This window comes from Corythoichthys intestinalis, chromosome 3 (genome assembly GCF_030265065.1).
Source record: "Corythoichthys intestinalis isolate RoL2023-P3 chromosome 3, ASM3026506v1, whole genome shotgun sequence".
NCBI lineage: Eukaryota > Metazoa > Chordata > Actinopteri > Syngnathiformes > Syngnathidae > Corythoichthys > Corythoichthys intestinalis.
In genome coordinates, this window is record NC_080397.1 from 47041404 (window position 1) to 47057523 (window position 16120).

General features: G+C 36.8%; 2 protein-coding genes across 4 annotated transcripts; one reads left to right on the forward strand and one right to left on the reverse strand.

The window, feature by feature from the left end:
• Positions 1-139: 139 nt before the first annotated feature.
• c3h9orf78 (chromosome 3 C9orf78 homolog) lies at positions 140-7409 on the reverse strand. Its single transcript, XM_057831515.1, has 9 exons — positions 7256-7409; positions 6704-6763; positions 6564-6615; positions 6389-6459; positions 6223-6300; positions 4403-4600; positions 4193-4329; positions 4013-4120; positions 140-3940 (listed from the first exon to the last, which is right to left on the reverse strand). Exons 1-9 carry the CDS (start codon positions 7330-7332, stop codon positions 3843-3845), a joined length of 879 nt encoding a protein of 292 aa, XP_057687498.1. The 5' UTR covers positions 7333-7409; the 3' UTR covers positions 140-3842.
• Positions 7410-7418: 9 nt separating this feature from the next.
• Positions 7419-15014, forward strand: nfu1 (NFU1 iron-sulfur cluster scaffold homolog (S. cerevisiae)). 3 transcript variants are annotated; one of them, XM_057831516.1, is made up of 9 exons: positions 7419-7532; positions 8272-8310; positions 9890-9975; positions 10059-10194; positions 12654-12720; positions 12788-12905; positions 12984-13047; positions 13133-13307; positions 14687-15014. In XM_057831516.1, exons 1-9 carry the CDS (start codon positions 7474-7476, stop codon positions 14720-14722), a joined length of 780 nt encoding a protein of 259 aa, XP_057687499.1. In that variant the 5' UTR covers positions 7419-7473; the 3' UTR covers positions 14723-15014. The 3 variants fall into 3 exon arrangements, with proteins under 3 accessions (XP_057687499.1, XP_057687500.1, XP_057687501.1); XM_057831517.1 differs by having other exon boundaries at positions 7460-7532; positions 9893-9975; XM_057831518.1 differs by lacking the exon at positions 8272-8310 and having other exon boundaries at positions 7469-7532.
• The last annotated feature ends 1106 nt before the right edge of the window (positions 15015-16120 follow it).

The window sequence follows — 16120 nt, forward strand, 5'->3', positions numbered from 1 at the left end:
ATTGTTCAGTTTTTTATTCAACAAGAATGAATATAATGGAGCTTGAAGTATCTACATTATTTACAGAACAGTTTTATATCAAGCAGCTACAAGTGCTAGGAAGAGGATCCAAATGATACCTTCTCACCCTCTGCAATGATAGTCAATTGCAGCCATTTTTTAAGAAATATCAGCAACATCATAAAAACTGGATTTAAAAAACAGGACCAGATTTTGCTAGGCTGTGAAAATGTCCATTATGCCCATTTTTCTTGACATCTTAGTTCCTCAGTTATTAACCCATGAGTTGGTTCTATGTAGTGCTGCAACGAGTAATTCGATTAGAAAAAAGATTTGAATTAAATTTTGCTGCTTCGAGTATCCGTTTAATGAAAACGGCGTCGTAATGGTTTGTTTTGAAAGTGTTTGCATTTCATTGATTTGGGTGGATGCACTGCCCTCTAGTGGCAACAGTGAGTATAACTCCTTTCACATAGCTGAATCCAGCTGCTCACTGTTAAAACCAACATAAGGTAAGTTTTTGTTTGAGCTAATATGATTGTTTATGCATCGGTAACTTAGTTTATTTAGCAGATTTAGGTGTGAATGTGTGTTTAAATTATTTGAGCTTTGTAAAAAAATATATATTTTTTTTAATAGCATTTTATAGCATTTAAGGTAGCAGACTTTTGCTATGCTAGCTTGCCAATTGTTCTTTGCACAGTACTTCGATCTTTTTTTTGTATGATGCAAGTCATTTCACATGCCTGAATCAAGCGGCTCCCTGTTAAGACCAACATAAGGTAAGTTTTTGTTTGAGCTTGTTTTTTTAATGCGTTCGTAATTTCGTACATAGTTATATTTAGCATTTTTTTTTTGTGGGAATATGGGTTTGAACCATTTGTCAAGATCATTATTGAAAACATTTTTTTTAAGTTGGCATTTTATTGCATTAAAGCTAGCGGACTTTTGCTATGTAAGTTAGCCAATAGTTCTTTTGTTGTACTTAGATCAGAGGCTGAGCTCAGGTATTGTAACTTTTTATGTTCCTAATTTCCCTTTTTTTTTTTTTTTTTTTTAATGTTCCTAATCTAGCGGTGCGGTGGCTGAGGGGTTAGCATGTCCGCCTCACAGTTCTGAGATCAAGGGTTCTATCCCAGGCTTCGGCCTTCCTTTGTGGAGTTTGCATGTTCGCCCCGTGCCTGTGTGGGTTTTCTCCGGGAACTCCGGTTTCCTCCCACATCCCAAAAACATGCATGGTAGACTAAATTGTCCATAGGTATGAGTGTGTGATTGGTTGTATGTCTCCTTGTGCCCTGCAATTGGCTGGCAACCAGTTTAGGGTGTACCCTGCCTACTGCCTGGAGTTAACTGGGATAGGCTCCAGCACCTCCGCAACCCTCGTGAGGAAAAAGCTGCTTGGAAAATGAATGAATAAATGTTCCTAATCCGATTATTCAAACTAGTTCATCAATTAATCAACTACTAAAATAATTGATAGCTGCAGCCCTAGTTCCATGTCAATACTTTTATTGTATTCATGAGATTTTGCCTGTCATTTGATGTCCTGAGTATGGCCATTTCTTTGGAGAATCCTTTTTACAAGTAAGCATCATTACAGATTTTCCAGATAAATCACACACTAACAGCTAAACTAACAAAAACATTGTATTGCAAAAACTTTACATTCTCCCAAAAACAATATTTGGGTAGAGCTAATTAGCTAAAGCATATATCTACATTGACAGGACCACACTGACACAAACATTGCTGTGCTACTTTGGGTACAACAACGAACATTAAAATGACCGCCCGGCTGAAGATCTAACTCGATTTGTTGTACTTTTTAGTGAGGACAATAAAATGGCTATTCCTCATTTATGAATAGATCAGTATAAAATATGGTATAGTCTAGGGATGCATACACATCGATCCTCAGAGCCCATTTTTGTCTCTGCAGATTAATTATAGACTTGTTGCAGCAGCATGTAGGTTCCAAGTTTGCCAGGAAACAACATGCGTACTCTTTAGGTGTGCTTATTAGTCTCTCGGTTAATAAGACACCAAGGATGCCAGGTGGTTGTACTTCATTTGAACTTGTTCTTTCTATCGAGTCAATGTGGAACTTAGCATTGCTTTCATAGATGACCATTCAGTGTCTAATATTTGTTAAATTCCCATCCCTGCCTGTCCAGTATACTGTACGTACACAGAATTCCCCTTCCATAAAACACTGTTCAGTGTGGATTGTATAGTATGCCTCAATTTAAAAATGCCAACCAAGGAATGGAAGCTGTCCTATACAATGTCCTATAATATATACAATCAGTGTTGTTAATCTTACTGAAAAAAAGTAATTAATTATAGTTACAAATTACTTCTCCCAAAAAGTAATTGCGTTAGTAACTCAATTACCTGAATGTAAGAGTAATTAGTTACTTGGCAAAGTAATTGGTGATAATTACTTTTTTTTTTCCTCAAAAAAAAAAAAAAAAACATTGGCCACACTATGTGAAGTTTTTTTGTACAATTGGCCCGAGCCCAATTCTTTACCCTAATTTACCCTTCACCTTGAATCAACTGTTAAAAGTTGTTAAAATTGCTCCCATTATTGCATTAGTTCCCTTCTCTCTACTTTCGACAAATGAAAGTTTTAAAACTATTTCATCATTTAAAGATAGATTCAAGTCAAGATTTTGCCGATTTAGAAGTATTTTAGATAAAAAGTTTCTTAGGTTCGTTAGGAAGGTTCTCTACAAAAGAGCTGTAATAAAAGGTCTACTGCTTTAAGATGGCGGCTGTTTACTAATGCATCTAGTGCTGTGTCTGTCATTTTGCATCTAGTTATATCTATATACAGTATATGCAGTGTTGTTAATTTTACTTTAAAATAGTAATTAATTACAGTTACAAATTACTTCTCCCAAAAAGTAATTGCGTTAGTAACTCAGTTACCTGAATGTAAGAGTAATTAGTTACTTGGCAAAGTAACTAGTGATAATTTTTTTTTTTCTCAAAAAAAAAAACAAAAAAACAAAAAAAAAAACAAAACAAAAAAAAAAAACAGGTCACACAATGTGAAGTTTAAAGGATTTGGGGGACAATTGGCCCTAGCCCCTTTACCCTCCACTTAACTAGACACAAGGGTATTGCGATAACTAGCTAGTAACCTTTGCTATGTGTGGAAGTCATTTAAAGTTGTGAATCAACCGTTAAAGTTGTTAAAATTGCTCCCATTATTGCATTAGTTCCCTTCTGTCTACTTTAAACATGTGTAAGTTTTAAAACTGTTTCATCATTTAAAGATAGATTTAAGTTAAGATTTTGCCGATTTAGAAGCATTTTAGATTTAAAAAAAAAAAAAAATTTTACTTAGGTTCGCTAGGAAGGATCTCTACATCAGGGCCTTCCTGAGAGGTCTACTGCTTTAAGATGGCGGCTGTTTACTAACGCATGTAGTCCTTAAAACATGTTGGCAATGCAGCTGTGTCAGTTTTTGCATCTAGTTCTATAATATGATATCTACCGTGTCATGTGGGCGTAGTTTGTCGGCTATGGCTACAGAGCCACCTAGCATCGCGGTTGCAACGGCGTCTTCCCGACTGCTGCTCTGCTCTCGTCCCCGTGAGTCCGTTTCTCTCAGACTTTTTTTATTCAACCAACTTAGTAACGCATAGTAACGCACGCCTTTCCCGCCTCAGTAACGGTAACGGCGTTGCCAAGATGAGAAAAGTAATTAATTAGATTACTCATTGCTGAAAAAAATAACGCCGTTAGTAACGCCGTTATATTGTAACGCCGTTATTAACAACACTGTATACAATACAGTACAATATAATATAATACAACAGCAATACAACATCTTAATATCGCCGATTCATCTTCTTGAATTTCTCGTAATGGTAGTCATCGGTCGCCTTTTCGTTATTTGGCCGTTTGCGGAAGTTTGGTGGCTCTGATGCTGTGGAGAAAAAGATTAAATGAGAAAGTTGTTCAGATACATTAAGAAAAAACCGGATGGGCGGGTACTTACTCTCTGGTCCAGGTTTCTCCGTGTCCCCTACACGCAGTGGCCTTGCTTTAGGTTCCTCTCTCTCTCGTCTATGATGCCTCTGAGCTGTGTTGGCATCCTCATGATAGACTGTGGGAAGGAGAAAGCATGGTGAGGAGACAGTTCTTCATTATTACACAGTAAAATGAAGGTTAAACATACAGCGGTTATGCTGGACATAGTTGACAGCAATGTTTGTAGGCACAAACGATGTTCCATTATCTTTTTTCTTGTTCCTTTGTTCTGCAAGCAGCTTAGCTTTGGCTTCTTCTGTCTGGATGATGTTTTTTATCTTTGCACTGGAACATAGATGAAATATTCGGAAGTTGTTTTGGAAAGCGTTCTTTTCAATCATTGTGAAATTTTACGTACTCAATACCAAGGTCAACTTCAGGGATACCACTCAGCATCTGATTGGACAACATTTCCTCGGTCTTCTTGGCAGAGTTAACGCGGATGTTTTCTGGCAGCTCATACAGGTGGTCCTCTGCATTTTTCACTTTGACTTTTTGTTCTTCTGCTTCCACAAGGCCCTTCTTTCTTCTCAGTTCTGTCTCGATGTATTTCATCCTGATCAAGTCAAATATCAAGCATGTTAAAGAACTAGGAGTGGGAACCTCTTTGTACCTCACGATACGATACCATTTGCGATACAAAGCTCACGATAACGATATGGCGATACAACGATTATCGATACATTGGTATGGAAATCATTCTAGGATATTCTACAAACAACTAAAACAGAAAAAAAAAAGCTTTTGCTTTGAATTGGAATGAGTTTATCACGAGTAGACGTCCAATCCATTTGAACTGGGAGGGTGGCAGCGAATGAACATTCGTTCATTCGCTGCCATCCCTCCCACTTCAAATGGATTGAACGTCTATAGCTGTCAGTGGCAGCCAATGCCAGGCAATGAGGTAATTTTGGGGCATTTAAGTTCATTTACCTGTTGATTTTCAGTTACTTCCTGTAGATTTTGGGGTATTTTATGGGTCACGTCCTGTTTATTTTGAGTTACAGAACAGGAAGTGACCTGGGAATCAACCAAATGAATAGGCAGTGACTCAAACTCAACAGGAAATGACCTGTAAATGCCCTAAAATGAACAGAAGTGACCTGTAAATTAGAGCCTAGTTCGGGCCTAAAAAATCCAGCCCGACCCGACACGGCCCGCTGGTATTGAGGCCCGACCCGGCCCGAGCTCGATCACTTAACTAGATTTGCAGGTCCGAGCCCGAAAAACCCGATTTTTTTTTTTTTTTTTTTTTTTTGAGTGACGCGGAAAAAACGCAGCAGCAGCAATTTATTTTCATTTCTTCGAGTTGGCAGAAAAAAACACAAGTTTTCTTAATGTTTAAATAATCTACATATTTTTTTGAGAATTATCAAAGCATTCACACAACGAAATAACGCTGGGAAAGTTTGTTAAACATATTTCTGAGTGTGTGGGATATTGTTCTCACATGGACGCGCCTCTCTGACAAGGAAATGAAAATGAGGGCGGCGCCTCGGCCGTGCGCAAACGGTACAGCGGGAGGACAAGAATAAAGAGCGGCCGGCGCCACGGCGTTCGTGCACACGCACAAGCAGAAGCGCAATACAGAGAGCCTGCTCTCCATTTTTTTTTTATTTATTTATTTATTTTTTTAAATAATTTATTAGTCCGGCATGGCGGCCCGACCCGAACTGACCCGAACGTGAATGCTTAAAATGTGGGCCGGGTTCGGGCACAAAATCTAACCTCTACTGTAAATGCCCCGAAAATCAGACCAAATGACTGTGAACGCTCTGGTTTTGAATGAACGAACGCTCCCAATCTAAATGGATTGGGTGTTGAGCACCGTCAATGGCAGCCTTAGAGTTAACTGAAACACTATTATGGTGGAAGATTTTGGTAGCAACTTGTTGGTTCCTTCTTTTTTTTTTAAACATTGACACCTTTTTAAAACGATATCTCGATTCTTGGCAGGAGCGTATCGATAACCTTTTGGGATACAAAATATCACCTTTTCGATATTTTGTCACACCCGTAGTCTGAACACATACAGTAAATTTTACAGTGCATATAAACTGGTGAAAAAAATATTAAGCCTTTTAAACAGATTGATAAATCCACATTAACATGAATTGTAATATGCTCAGCAATTGTCATTAAAAAAAGAAGCGTGTATTAGATATGACTAATACATACATGTCTGCATCTTCATCTCTTCTGTTTGTCTCAGCTGAAAAGGATGTACCCAGGTTAAGGTCTGTATCATCCTCTGTCCTATAAAGACAAAAAACAAGATACTGTATATTAGAACCAAAGTGTAGAACATGAAAAACAATACAATCAAGTTTTTAGTTTTACTTACATATCACGATTCCGATCCTTGACTTTCTTCATGTCAACAACCCCTCCAGTTTTGAGCTTGAAAGGGTCATTCTGTAAAATGAGTGGATGGTATTATCAATACACAACAATACGACTACAAGTAGACAAAATGTACTTACATGTTATATTGACGTAATAATCTTAAGAGTACTTACGTCGATCTCCACCTCTGGAGGCAATTTTTCTCCAACAAGTAAGGCAGTCACACTATGTAAAAACAACCACAGTTGACTAATTAGTAAAATTATGTATTTGCATGTAGCTTCCGTCGTAATTGATGCACGTGAAAAATTACCTGACTCCATTCTGTCGTCGCCGCAAACTCTGTAGCTCCTTGGCCTCTTCAACTTTACATCTAACCGGAACAAAATTAAGAAACATTTGATTGGGTAAAAAGACGAATAAAGTGCACTGTCTGTTAGTATTTCAAAGGGATTAACTCGAGTAATTCGATTAGGAAAAAAGCTTCGAATAAAATGTTGCTGCTTCGAGGATTCATTTAATTAGAAGGGCGTTGTTTTGGTTTGTTTTGAAAGTGTTTTGCATTTAGTTTTACTGATTAGGGTGGATGCACAGCTGCGTAGGGCTCTCGGGAACATTTGTCCTGGCCGGCCAGTTTATAATTACTCTTTCCTTGATAACGAATGTATCTTAGATTATTATGGCTTTCCTTTTATTCCCGAATTGTATGTCGTCATCTCCTGTTCGTTAAGAGAATAAAAGCATCTCTAAAAAGAAAAAAAAAAAATCGACGTTCTTCTTCGCGTGCTAGTAGTTAGCTATGTTAGCTAGCAAGACGTTAAATTCGTATGCCTCTTGTAATATTGAAACTGGTTTAGTATTTTACCTGACTTCTTGAGTCGTTTCATCCTCCTCAACATCAGAAGAGTCTCTTCTCCTCCTAAAATTCTTGCAAGACGGCATTTTAATATGATTCCTTCGCTCCGTAGAGTGACTACTTGTGCTAAAGACGAGTTCCCGGAAGTAATAGGGGGACAATTTTGAAATGCGCACAAAAACAACTCACCAATCACTTCCGCTTTATATCGGTTATTCAAAACAAATATGGCGACTTCTAGGCAGGTCGGCAGTATGCTAGCTATATCCGCGAGATTCTTGCGTCCGTAAGTTCCCAAACATTTAATTTAACTCCAATGTTTCTTAAAAGTTGTTGGAATTTTATGCAAGCGACCATTAAGATATTTTAAGGGTGACATGTTTTTTACGTGATATGACTTGGTTATGTGAACATTGAGTTCCATTTTATCCGTGAATAATGTTTGCTCTTACTTACTACTTTTAATCCAAATGTAATTTAAACGATGATAAACACTATCAGAATAATTTCAACAAAAAAAAGTCTAAATTGGGACATGTGATGATGTTATATATATATATTTCTAATAAATTTATTAACCCAAAATCTTGTACTGTGTATAATGACAATAAAGGTTTTCTATTCTGTTCTAATTGATTTGGGAAGGTCAAATGTTGTGGGGTTCTTATATTTATTGCCGCAAATATGCCTTTTTGACACATGTTATGACAATTGCAATGGCTGTCATAAAATGTCAGTCAACCCTTACCACGTCTTCTTGCTAAATTTCTGTGAATCTGTTAAGCTGAGACACACTGATAATTTGGCCAAATCTTCTGTCAGAAAGACAGATGTTACTGTCTTGTGTGTGTGTGTGTGTGGGGGGGGGGGGGGGTTCACTGGCTTTTCGTCTTATTTAAAAAAAAAAAAAAAAAAAAGTAACATATGTTCCCAACTACTCTGACAAGTTAAATTTATCCAAAATTTACATTTTGCATTAAGTTCCTGTTATAATATTACTCTTTCTTTTTCTTTGCTTATTTCAGCAGTCTGGATGCCCTTTGGCACCATGGTGCTGCTCACAGGTCAGTTTTTGTAGAATGCAGGTATCCAGTTCAGGGAAAGCAGTGAAGATATGAGGTGTATGCAGTAGGAGTGTTATGACTTGGCTGCTTTTTTAATGTCCAAGTAATATCTGACTTTGGTAACTTTGGTTACGGTTACGACATGCACATATGTTTTGTAAATTGGAAGAAAGAAAAAAACTTAATTAAATTCAACAATTATTGGTATTGTGTGCATGCCTTGGAGAAAGAATCCTATCATTAGGTGTGCATAATATCTATCTCACTATCATTAACTCCATTTACATACACATAGAAATACATTTTTTGTTTTCTTAAAAGTAACATGAAACTATGTAGTGTATCGTCTTGTCTGGTGAGATGCGTGCATTGTCAAACCCTGACCATGCAATACCAGCGCCATAATCATACATGGCGATTTTATTCCGCCTCATGTAAAGCAGTGGTCTGCAAGTCCGGTCATCAGCAAACTCTGCCAGAGCCTGATAATGATCCTGATTATTTGAAAACAATCTGGATAGCGGCTCTCGAGGACAAGGCTTGCAGACCCCTGATGTAAGGGGTTGCTCACATTTTAACAATGGATACAGATGTTAAAAAGATGTACGCAAATTAACACACATGCAGAGAAATTAGGGGGGGAAAATAATATTGTAATGGCTCCTGAAAAATCTTAATCGCATTATTGAGAACATAATTAAATTTATGTAAACTAAGGCTGCAACTAATGATTATTTTTATAATTGATTAACTGGACAATTATTTAAACGATTAATCGATTACTCAGAAAAATGTCACTTTTTTCAATTACCTTAAAAATTTTAGTATTAAGTTGTTTTAGGCATGTAGTAAGTAACAAGGCAAAATGGATGACAATTTCTTTCAAAAATAATATTTTATTACAGCCTCCTGACTTAATTGTAGTCTACAATTGTACTATTTTAAGTACATAAAACTAAAACATCTCAGTACACAAATCTGACAAAAGTCCTGTTCATTCACATTTTAAAAAAAGTGTTGCTGATTGACTTTTTTTTCCTTGTGGGCAAAGTGCGGATATAAAATGTGTCAATGACTAATTTATTTTCCTAAAACAAACTAAAGAAATTTTTTTTTTAAATAAATAAATAAATAAAAAAGGAGGGGGCAGACTGTAATGAAACAGTTTTCTTCATCAAACAGTTGTTCATAAGTATAATTTAATGCCAATTACAGAGCACACTCTCATGTATGGCAATCTAACTCTCGACACTTCGTAATATTATTGATTCAGCAACACCTGATTATAGCAGTGAACTCTTGCTCTAATCACTGGCACATGGTGCGCACAGCCTCACATTAAACACAAACAAGGACCCAAATGGGACTGCTCATAGCTGCCGGCAAAAATCGATTATGAGATTAATTGGCAACTAATTTATTAATCATTTTAATCTATTAGTTGTTGCAGCCTTAACGTACAGCATACAGTCGTAGTATGATCACTGTTACAATGGGTATTAATCAGACACACAGCACTTTATGACTTTGAACAGTCATATAAGTTTAAGTTTTATCTGTTACCCATTTGTATTTCTAGCAGTCGATGCCAGAGTTCTGGTTTTCATTGGCTTTCACACAACACAGTGGTGAAGAGCAGATTGCCTCAGCACTGCTTTGTCCCTGGTCTGTATCCTGAATCTTTTAAGTATATGCTGCTTTTTATATCACACATATATTTTTTTAAACTGTGAATTGCATTTTCACAGGGAGGAGCATGTTTGTACAGACACAGGACACACCAAATCCAAACAGCCTCAAGTTTCTGCCCGGACGTATCGTTCTTGAATCAGGAACTATGGATTTTTCCAGTCCCCGTGACGCATACACCTCACCCTTAGCAAGGTATATGGTTCCATAAAGACAATTTAAGATAGAAATGACATTACAGGTAGGGATGTCCCGATCCAGGTTTTTGCACTTCCGAACCGATACCGATATTGTTTTGCACTTCCGATCCGATACCAATACTGGCCGATACCGACCTATCTGAGCATGTGTTAAAGTTTAAAGTTATTTAGCCTCCTTACTTAGTAGTCAGACTCATGTTGAAAAAGGTTTTAGTACTCTTGATAACAACTAGCCAGCTGAATTAGGTGAGTTTGAATAACACACAACGGTAACAAGAAACTGGCCTGTGTGACAAACACAAAACATTATAAATAACAAACAGAAATGGCATAGTCAGTCAGTAAAACGTGCAAATAATATTGTAAACTGTCTTAAAAAGCAAAACACACCAACAACCTCAATGGAAAATCCCCCAAATCCCCCAAGCTATTAGATGCTTTTAATATTTCGTGCATTAGTTACAAAAATTGTATAAAAAGCCTCTCAGGTTTAAATAAACGACTATTTCAGTATCAAGTTAACATTTTAAAACAGTAAATAAAATACTCAAGTCCCCATTTCTTATCAGCAGCTTTAAACTACATTCAATTCATTTCATTTTGCAAATCAACTGTTAAAGTTGTTCAAATTGCTCCCGTTATTCCATAATTTCCTTTCTGTCTATTTTCGGCATGTGAAAGTTTTAAAACTGTTTTGAAGATAGATTCAAGTCAAGATTTTGCCGATTTAGGAGTATTTTAGATAAAATGTAAATTAGGTTCGCTTAGAAGGTTCACAACAGCCTACTAGGGAAGTCTTCTGCTTTAAGATGGCGGCTGTTTACTAACGCATCTGGTTTTAAATACTTCAATGTTGCTAACGCAGTCGAGTCTGTCGTTTTGCATCTAGTTCTATATACATATGATATCTATTCAGTAAAACGACGTTGACATAGTTTGTTGCGGCTGTCAGCAGCAGTCAGGTATTCTTGTGTTTTTTATCCAGTGGCATGAGTTGAGCTAAAGCCGTGAGTTGAGCATTGGCATTACCCGGGTCTATGACAAGCATTATGTTTACTTTCGGGACGCAATGCGGTCAGTTTCTCATTGCGTCCCGAAGACTGCGCTGTGTATTAGTTCCACTTTGCTTGACATATTTCAATAATCGGAATTTGGCTGTTTGCGAATCGTTCTCGAATCTTCCACGGCCGAATCGCTCAAGGATGTAATGACGGCTGGGCATGTTGTACCGTGGTTCTAAGTGTTGGATGGTGCGTCTTTACTCACGAGAGATAATAGCTCGTCATCCAGAATGAATTCTTCGGCAATGACTTTTGTTATTCCCTGGGCTTTGGGACTGTCGAGTGCCAGTTTGTCACGCATAGCAAAAGTTTCTGCCAGTGTTAGTTGCGTAGAACCTTTCTTTTTGTCTTCGGTTTTCTTAACATACTCCTCATATTGTCTGTGGTGGAATTTCATTTAATGCTTGATTAGGTTGGTTGTATCAAAACTTCTTACAGCTTTACCACTACGCTTGACTTTATCGTGGCATATGTTGCACTCTGCCTCTTCGTCTTTGTCGTCCTTTAAGGTGAAATGATCCCACACAGCTGACATTTTTACCGATAATGTCTCTCGGTAAATTGTGAGACGGTAATGTAAATGTAGTGTGTTGAAGGTGTGCCGTAAAATGCGGACCGGATTTTAGGGAAACCTAAGCAAAAACTGGAATGGATTATGTAAATCGGTGCACTGGAAAACCCGGACCGGACGTTTAAAAAAAATGGATCGGGAGTCTGGATCGGAATTTTTCCGTGTTCCGATCCGATACCGATGCGCATTTTTTTGCCCATATCGGCGTCCAATCCAATCCAAATATCGGATCGGGACATCTCTAATTACAGGTAATAATCCCGCTTTAACATCATTCAGTGGAACTGCTCAAATTTAACACAATCTGGGAAGCAGGTCAACCTCTGATTGTTTATTTAACCTTATAAATAATGAGTTTTATTTATGTATGTACTACAAAATCAAAACATAGTAAAACATTTTCAAAAGGTACAATGAATGGTAACTGGGATTAATAACTAATTGTGTTTAATTGTTCCATTTTTTTATTACTGTCACAGATAAAAGTAAAATTATTCATTTTCTGTAGTACCGGTATATAATTTTTGGACCAATTCAGCAAATGGATCGTTTCAGCAGCTTATTTGATAATCTCTTGCAGCGCACTGTTCTAGATGAATATGAACTTTTTTGTTGGTAATATCATTCTTTAGACTGCTAAACACCGGTAAGCAATTCAGTATCTCCAGGCTATCAAAATAGGATTGTATTTGTTAAATAGAGTCAGGTTACACTGTTATGGAATTTCCACCACATACTACTGGGCTGGTATCTGTTGAAGGGTTACTGTTACTAAGAGAATTACCAAACAAAAGGTATTGTTCTGTTCTGTATTGTTTGCAGACAGTTATTTAGGATTGATGGTGTCAAGAGTGTCTTCCTGGGACCTGATTTTATCACCATAACCAAGGTAATGTCGACTGGGTTAAATGACAAACAAAATGTAATCCATTCTGTACATTTTTGTCCTCTTTTAGGCTGATGAAAATATTGAATGGAGAGTAATGAAGCCTGATGTTTTTGCGGCTATTATGGACTTTTTCACTTCTGGGCTCCCTGTCGTCAATGAAGATGCTAAACCAAGTGCAGACACAGGTAAAGTTTGGACGGAATATGCCTGACATTATGCATCATTGGTGAATTTTATTTGAAGGACTTACTTTCTCTTTGCAGCACCGTCGGATGATGATGATGAAGTAGTTGCGATGATAAAGGAACTGTTGGATACCCGAATAAGGTAGCTGCTGTGATTAAGTGCTGTTATGGTATCAACAGCCATGTTATTTTTGCATTTTACCATTTTTTTCTCACATTGTCCTCAGACCTACAGTGCAGGAAGACGGAGGAGATGTTGTATACCATGGTTTTGAGGATGGCGTGGTCAAGTTAAAGTTACAGGGATCCTGCACAAGTTGTCCCAGCTCTATTGTCACTTTGAAGAATGGAATCCAAAACATGCTTCAGTTTTATGTTCCTGAGGTTGAATCTGTAGAACAGGTCTGTTTTTTTTTTCCAAAGCGCATTATTTTAGTGTTTGATTTTCTACTTGCATGCATTCAATTTCCTCTACTTGCATGCATTCAATTTCCTCGTGTTAAAGATGGAAGAGTAATTGGCTGAAGACAGGCTTTTGCAACTTCAAGTTTTAAGAATTTTAAGTAATCAATCCATCACAGTGTGACAAGTGAATAGTCCCCCCCCCCCCCCCCCCCGATACTGACTAATATTTCAGTACCATGTTAACAGTTTAAAACAGTAAATAAAATACTCAGGTATCAGCAGCTTTAAACTACATTCAATTAATTTAATGATGTGAATCAACCGTTAAAGTTGTTAAAATTCTCCCGTTATTCCATAATTTCCCTTCTGTCTACTTTCGACATGTCAAAGTTTTAAAACTGTTTCATCATTTAAAGATGGATTCAAGTTAAGATTTTGCCGATTTAGGAGTATTTTAGATAAAAAGTTAATGAGGTTCGCTACAACAGAGCCTTCTAGAGAAATCTACTGCTTTAAGATGGCGGCTGTTAACAACGCGGCAACTACTAAACGGCAAGTCTGTCATTTTGCATCTAGTTCTTTTTACGTGTTCTACCGGGGCCGTCGTCTGTCATTTTGCATCTAGTTCTACATATATGTGATATCTACTATAGCTGTATTTTTGTAGCAACTAGCAACTGGGCGTTGTTTGAAGCAGCTGTCTGCCGCAGTCAGGTATTATTGTTTTGTTTTTTTTATCTAGCGGCATGAGTCGAACACAATATTTACTCTCGGTCCGTTCCTCATTGCGTCCCAAAGACTGCGCTGACTGTGTTTTAGGTCTGCTTTACCTGGTATAATTCAATAATCGGAATTTGGATTTTTGTGAATCGTTCTCGAATCTTCCACGGCCGAATCGCGAATAATCTCAGAATCGGAAATTTCGCACGCCTCTAGTATCTTGCATCTGTGATGGTACAACGAATCTAAAGCCGATACATAAGAGAAATGTGCATCCAAGTGTCAGAAAATTTGGTCTCAGTTGCAGGTCATGGGTCTTACAGCAGGATAATGAGCCATTACAAAGGACTAAAAAAAAATAGAGCAGCTAATAGCAAAACATTTTGAAGTGGCTATTTGTAAGCCCTGATCTAAATCCTCTTCAACATCTATGGAAGGATCTAAAACAAATTAATAAACAATGTATGATTTTCTTTGGTCAATGTTCATTATGTTTTTTCAGACTTTATTGAAGTTATTTCTGTGACTATTTTTATCCATAACAAAGATATACCAACACCTAGGCTATGAGCATACTGTATACAGTGTTGAATAGTGTAAATAAGGCTTGATAATGGCTTTTTATTTTATTTATTTTAACTTTTTTTTCCCGCCAGGTGAAGGATGAGGAGGAGGAGGCTGCTCATGTGTGACTGAAATTCAGCAAGGACAACATGAACACATTCCTCACTACAATAGGCAATAAGGAGCATCTATGTGACTAGGATACAGTACCACACCATGGGAGTAGGCGTCCGCCATTATTTTAATCATAAAACCACTGAACAGTACTTCAAACCTGGGCAACTTTCTTTTTACTTCAATAGCCATTTCTTCTACTGTATAATCACGCAAGCATATACACATCTTGAAGCTGCTACTCCCAATGGCTTTATTGTTTAAACGCACAATATTTATATTATTAAAATTTACTCATAAACAATCTGTGTGTTTACATTACAGCATTTTATTTTGTCAAGATAGAAGCGGACTCCAGTAAAGCTTTGGTCCAAATACAATGGGGATTCAAATTTCCTGTTACATAAAATTATTACAAGGAGCGTTGATTTTTTTTTTTTTGCCCATAAAATACCCCTCTGTATATTATTTTGTATGCATATATTTTTTTGTATTTTTGTACTGTTTTTGTGTATGTTGGATGTGAGCCCCCAGTTTTTTTGTAATTGGACAAAAGAACATACAAATGACAAACAACAATACAGAACAACCAGTTCACAAAGAATAAAACCTTATCTACATTTTTACATTGTAAGACATACAAAAAGACATATAAAAATAAAAAATATATATAATAAATTAGGAAAAGAAAAAAATGCATTTTATGAGCTAAACAATTTTGCATGAGCTTCTAGAGTAGACTTGAATTTATTGTTTTGTATCATATTAAGTGATGTGAAATATAATTCAAATTCAACCAAGAATAATTTAAAGTTCGGATTTACGTTTTGAAATTTAGATTTCATTCATTCATTCATTCATTCATTTTCCATGCTTTTATGAATATTTCCCTAGCAATATATAAAGATTTATTATCGTATACATCGTTTTAGCTTTAGATTCAAGTACAGTAATGATTGTTTTTCCTTTTAATTCAATCTTTTGTTTGGTTTGACATAAAATATATTTTTCAAGATCAGTCCAAAACTAATTAATGTGGCAACCATAAAATAAATGAGTCACACTTTCAGGTTCAGTCTTACAAAATGTGCACTTGTTGTCCACATCCTTAAACAAGGAGCGTTGATATATATGGCTAAACATACATAATTTTTGTTTTGTTTGTTTGTTTTATTGCTAAACATACATAATGATCCGACCCATCTTTGTATCGTGACGCTGACGTACCAGACACAAACGGATCCGCATCCGTCCATAGATATCATATATATTATGATGCACGTTGTGATTCAATTTGGACGGGCGTTGTTATTTGTCGGCCATTTTGCGTCGGGGACATTCGCGCTTAATGGAGCGTGTACTTTGGTTGAAAATTAGGCAAAAGCTTTTTCAATCTTCAAACGGTCTGGTTT

Bases quoted from the DNA above. Each gene is read 5' to 3' on its own strand.
- c3h9orf78 (XM_057831515.1), bottom strand. From the start codon at position 7,332: ATGCCGTCTTGCAAGAATTTTAGGAGGAGAAGAGACTCTTCTGATGTT. The intron at 6,616-6,703 runs GTAATTTTTCAC...GTTTTTACATAG, and splicing joins CGACGACAGAATGGAGTCAG to TGTGACTGCCTTACTTGTTG. The intron at 3,941-4,012 runs GTAAGTACCCGC...TTTTCTCCACAG, and splicing joins GGAGAAACCTGGACCAGAGA to CATCAGAGCCACCAAACTTC.
- nfu1 (XM_057831516.1), top strand. From the start codon at position 7,474: ATGGCGACTTCTAGGCAGGTCGGCAGTATGCTAGCTATATCCGCGAGA. The intron at 10,195-12,653 runs GTATATGGTTCC...TATTGTTTGCAG, and splicing joins TACACCTCACCCTTAGCAAG to ACAGTTATTTAGGATTGATG. The intron at 12,906-12,983 runs GTAAAGTTTGGA...TTCTCTTTGCAG, and splicing joins TAAACCAAGTGCAGACACAG to CACCGTCGGATGATGATGAT.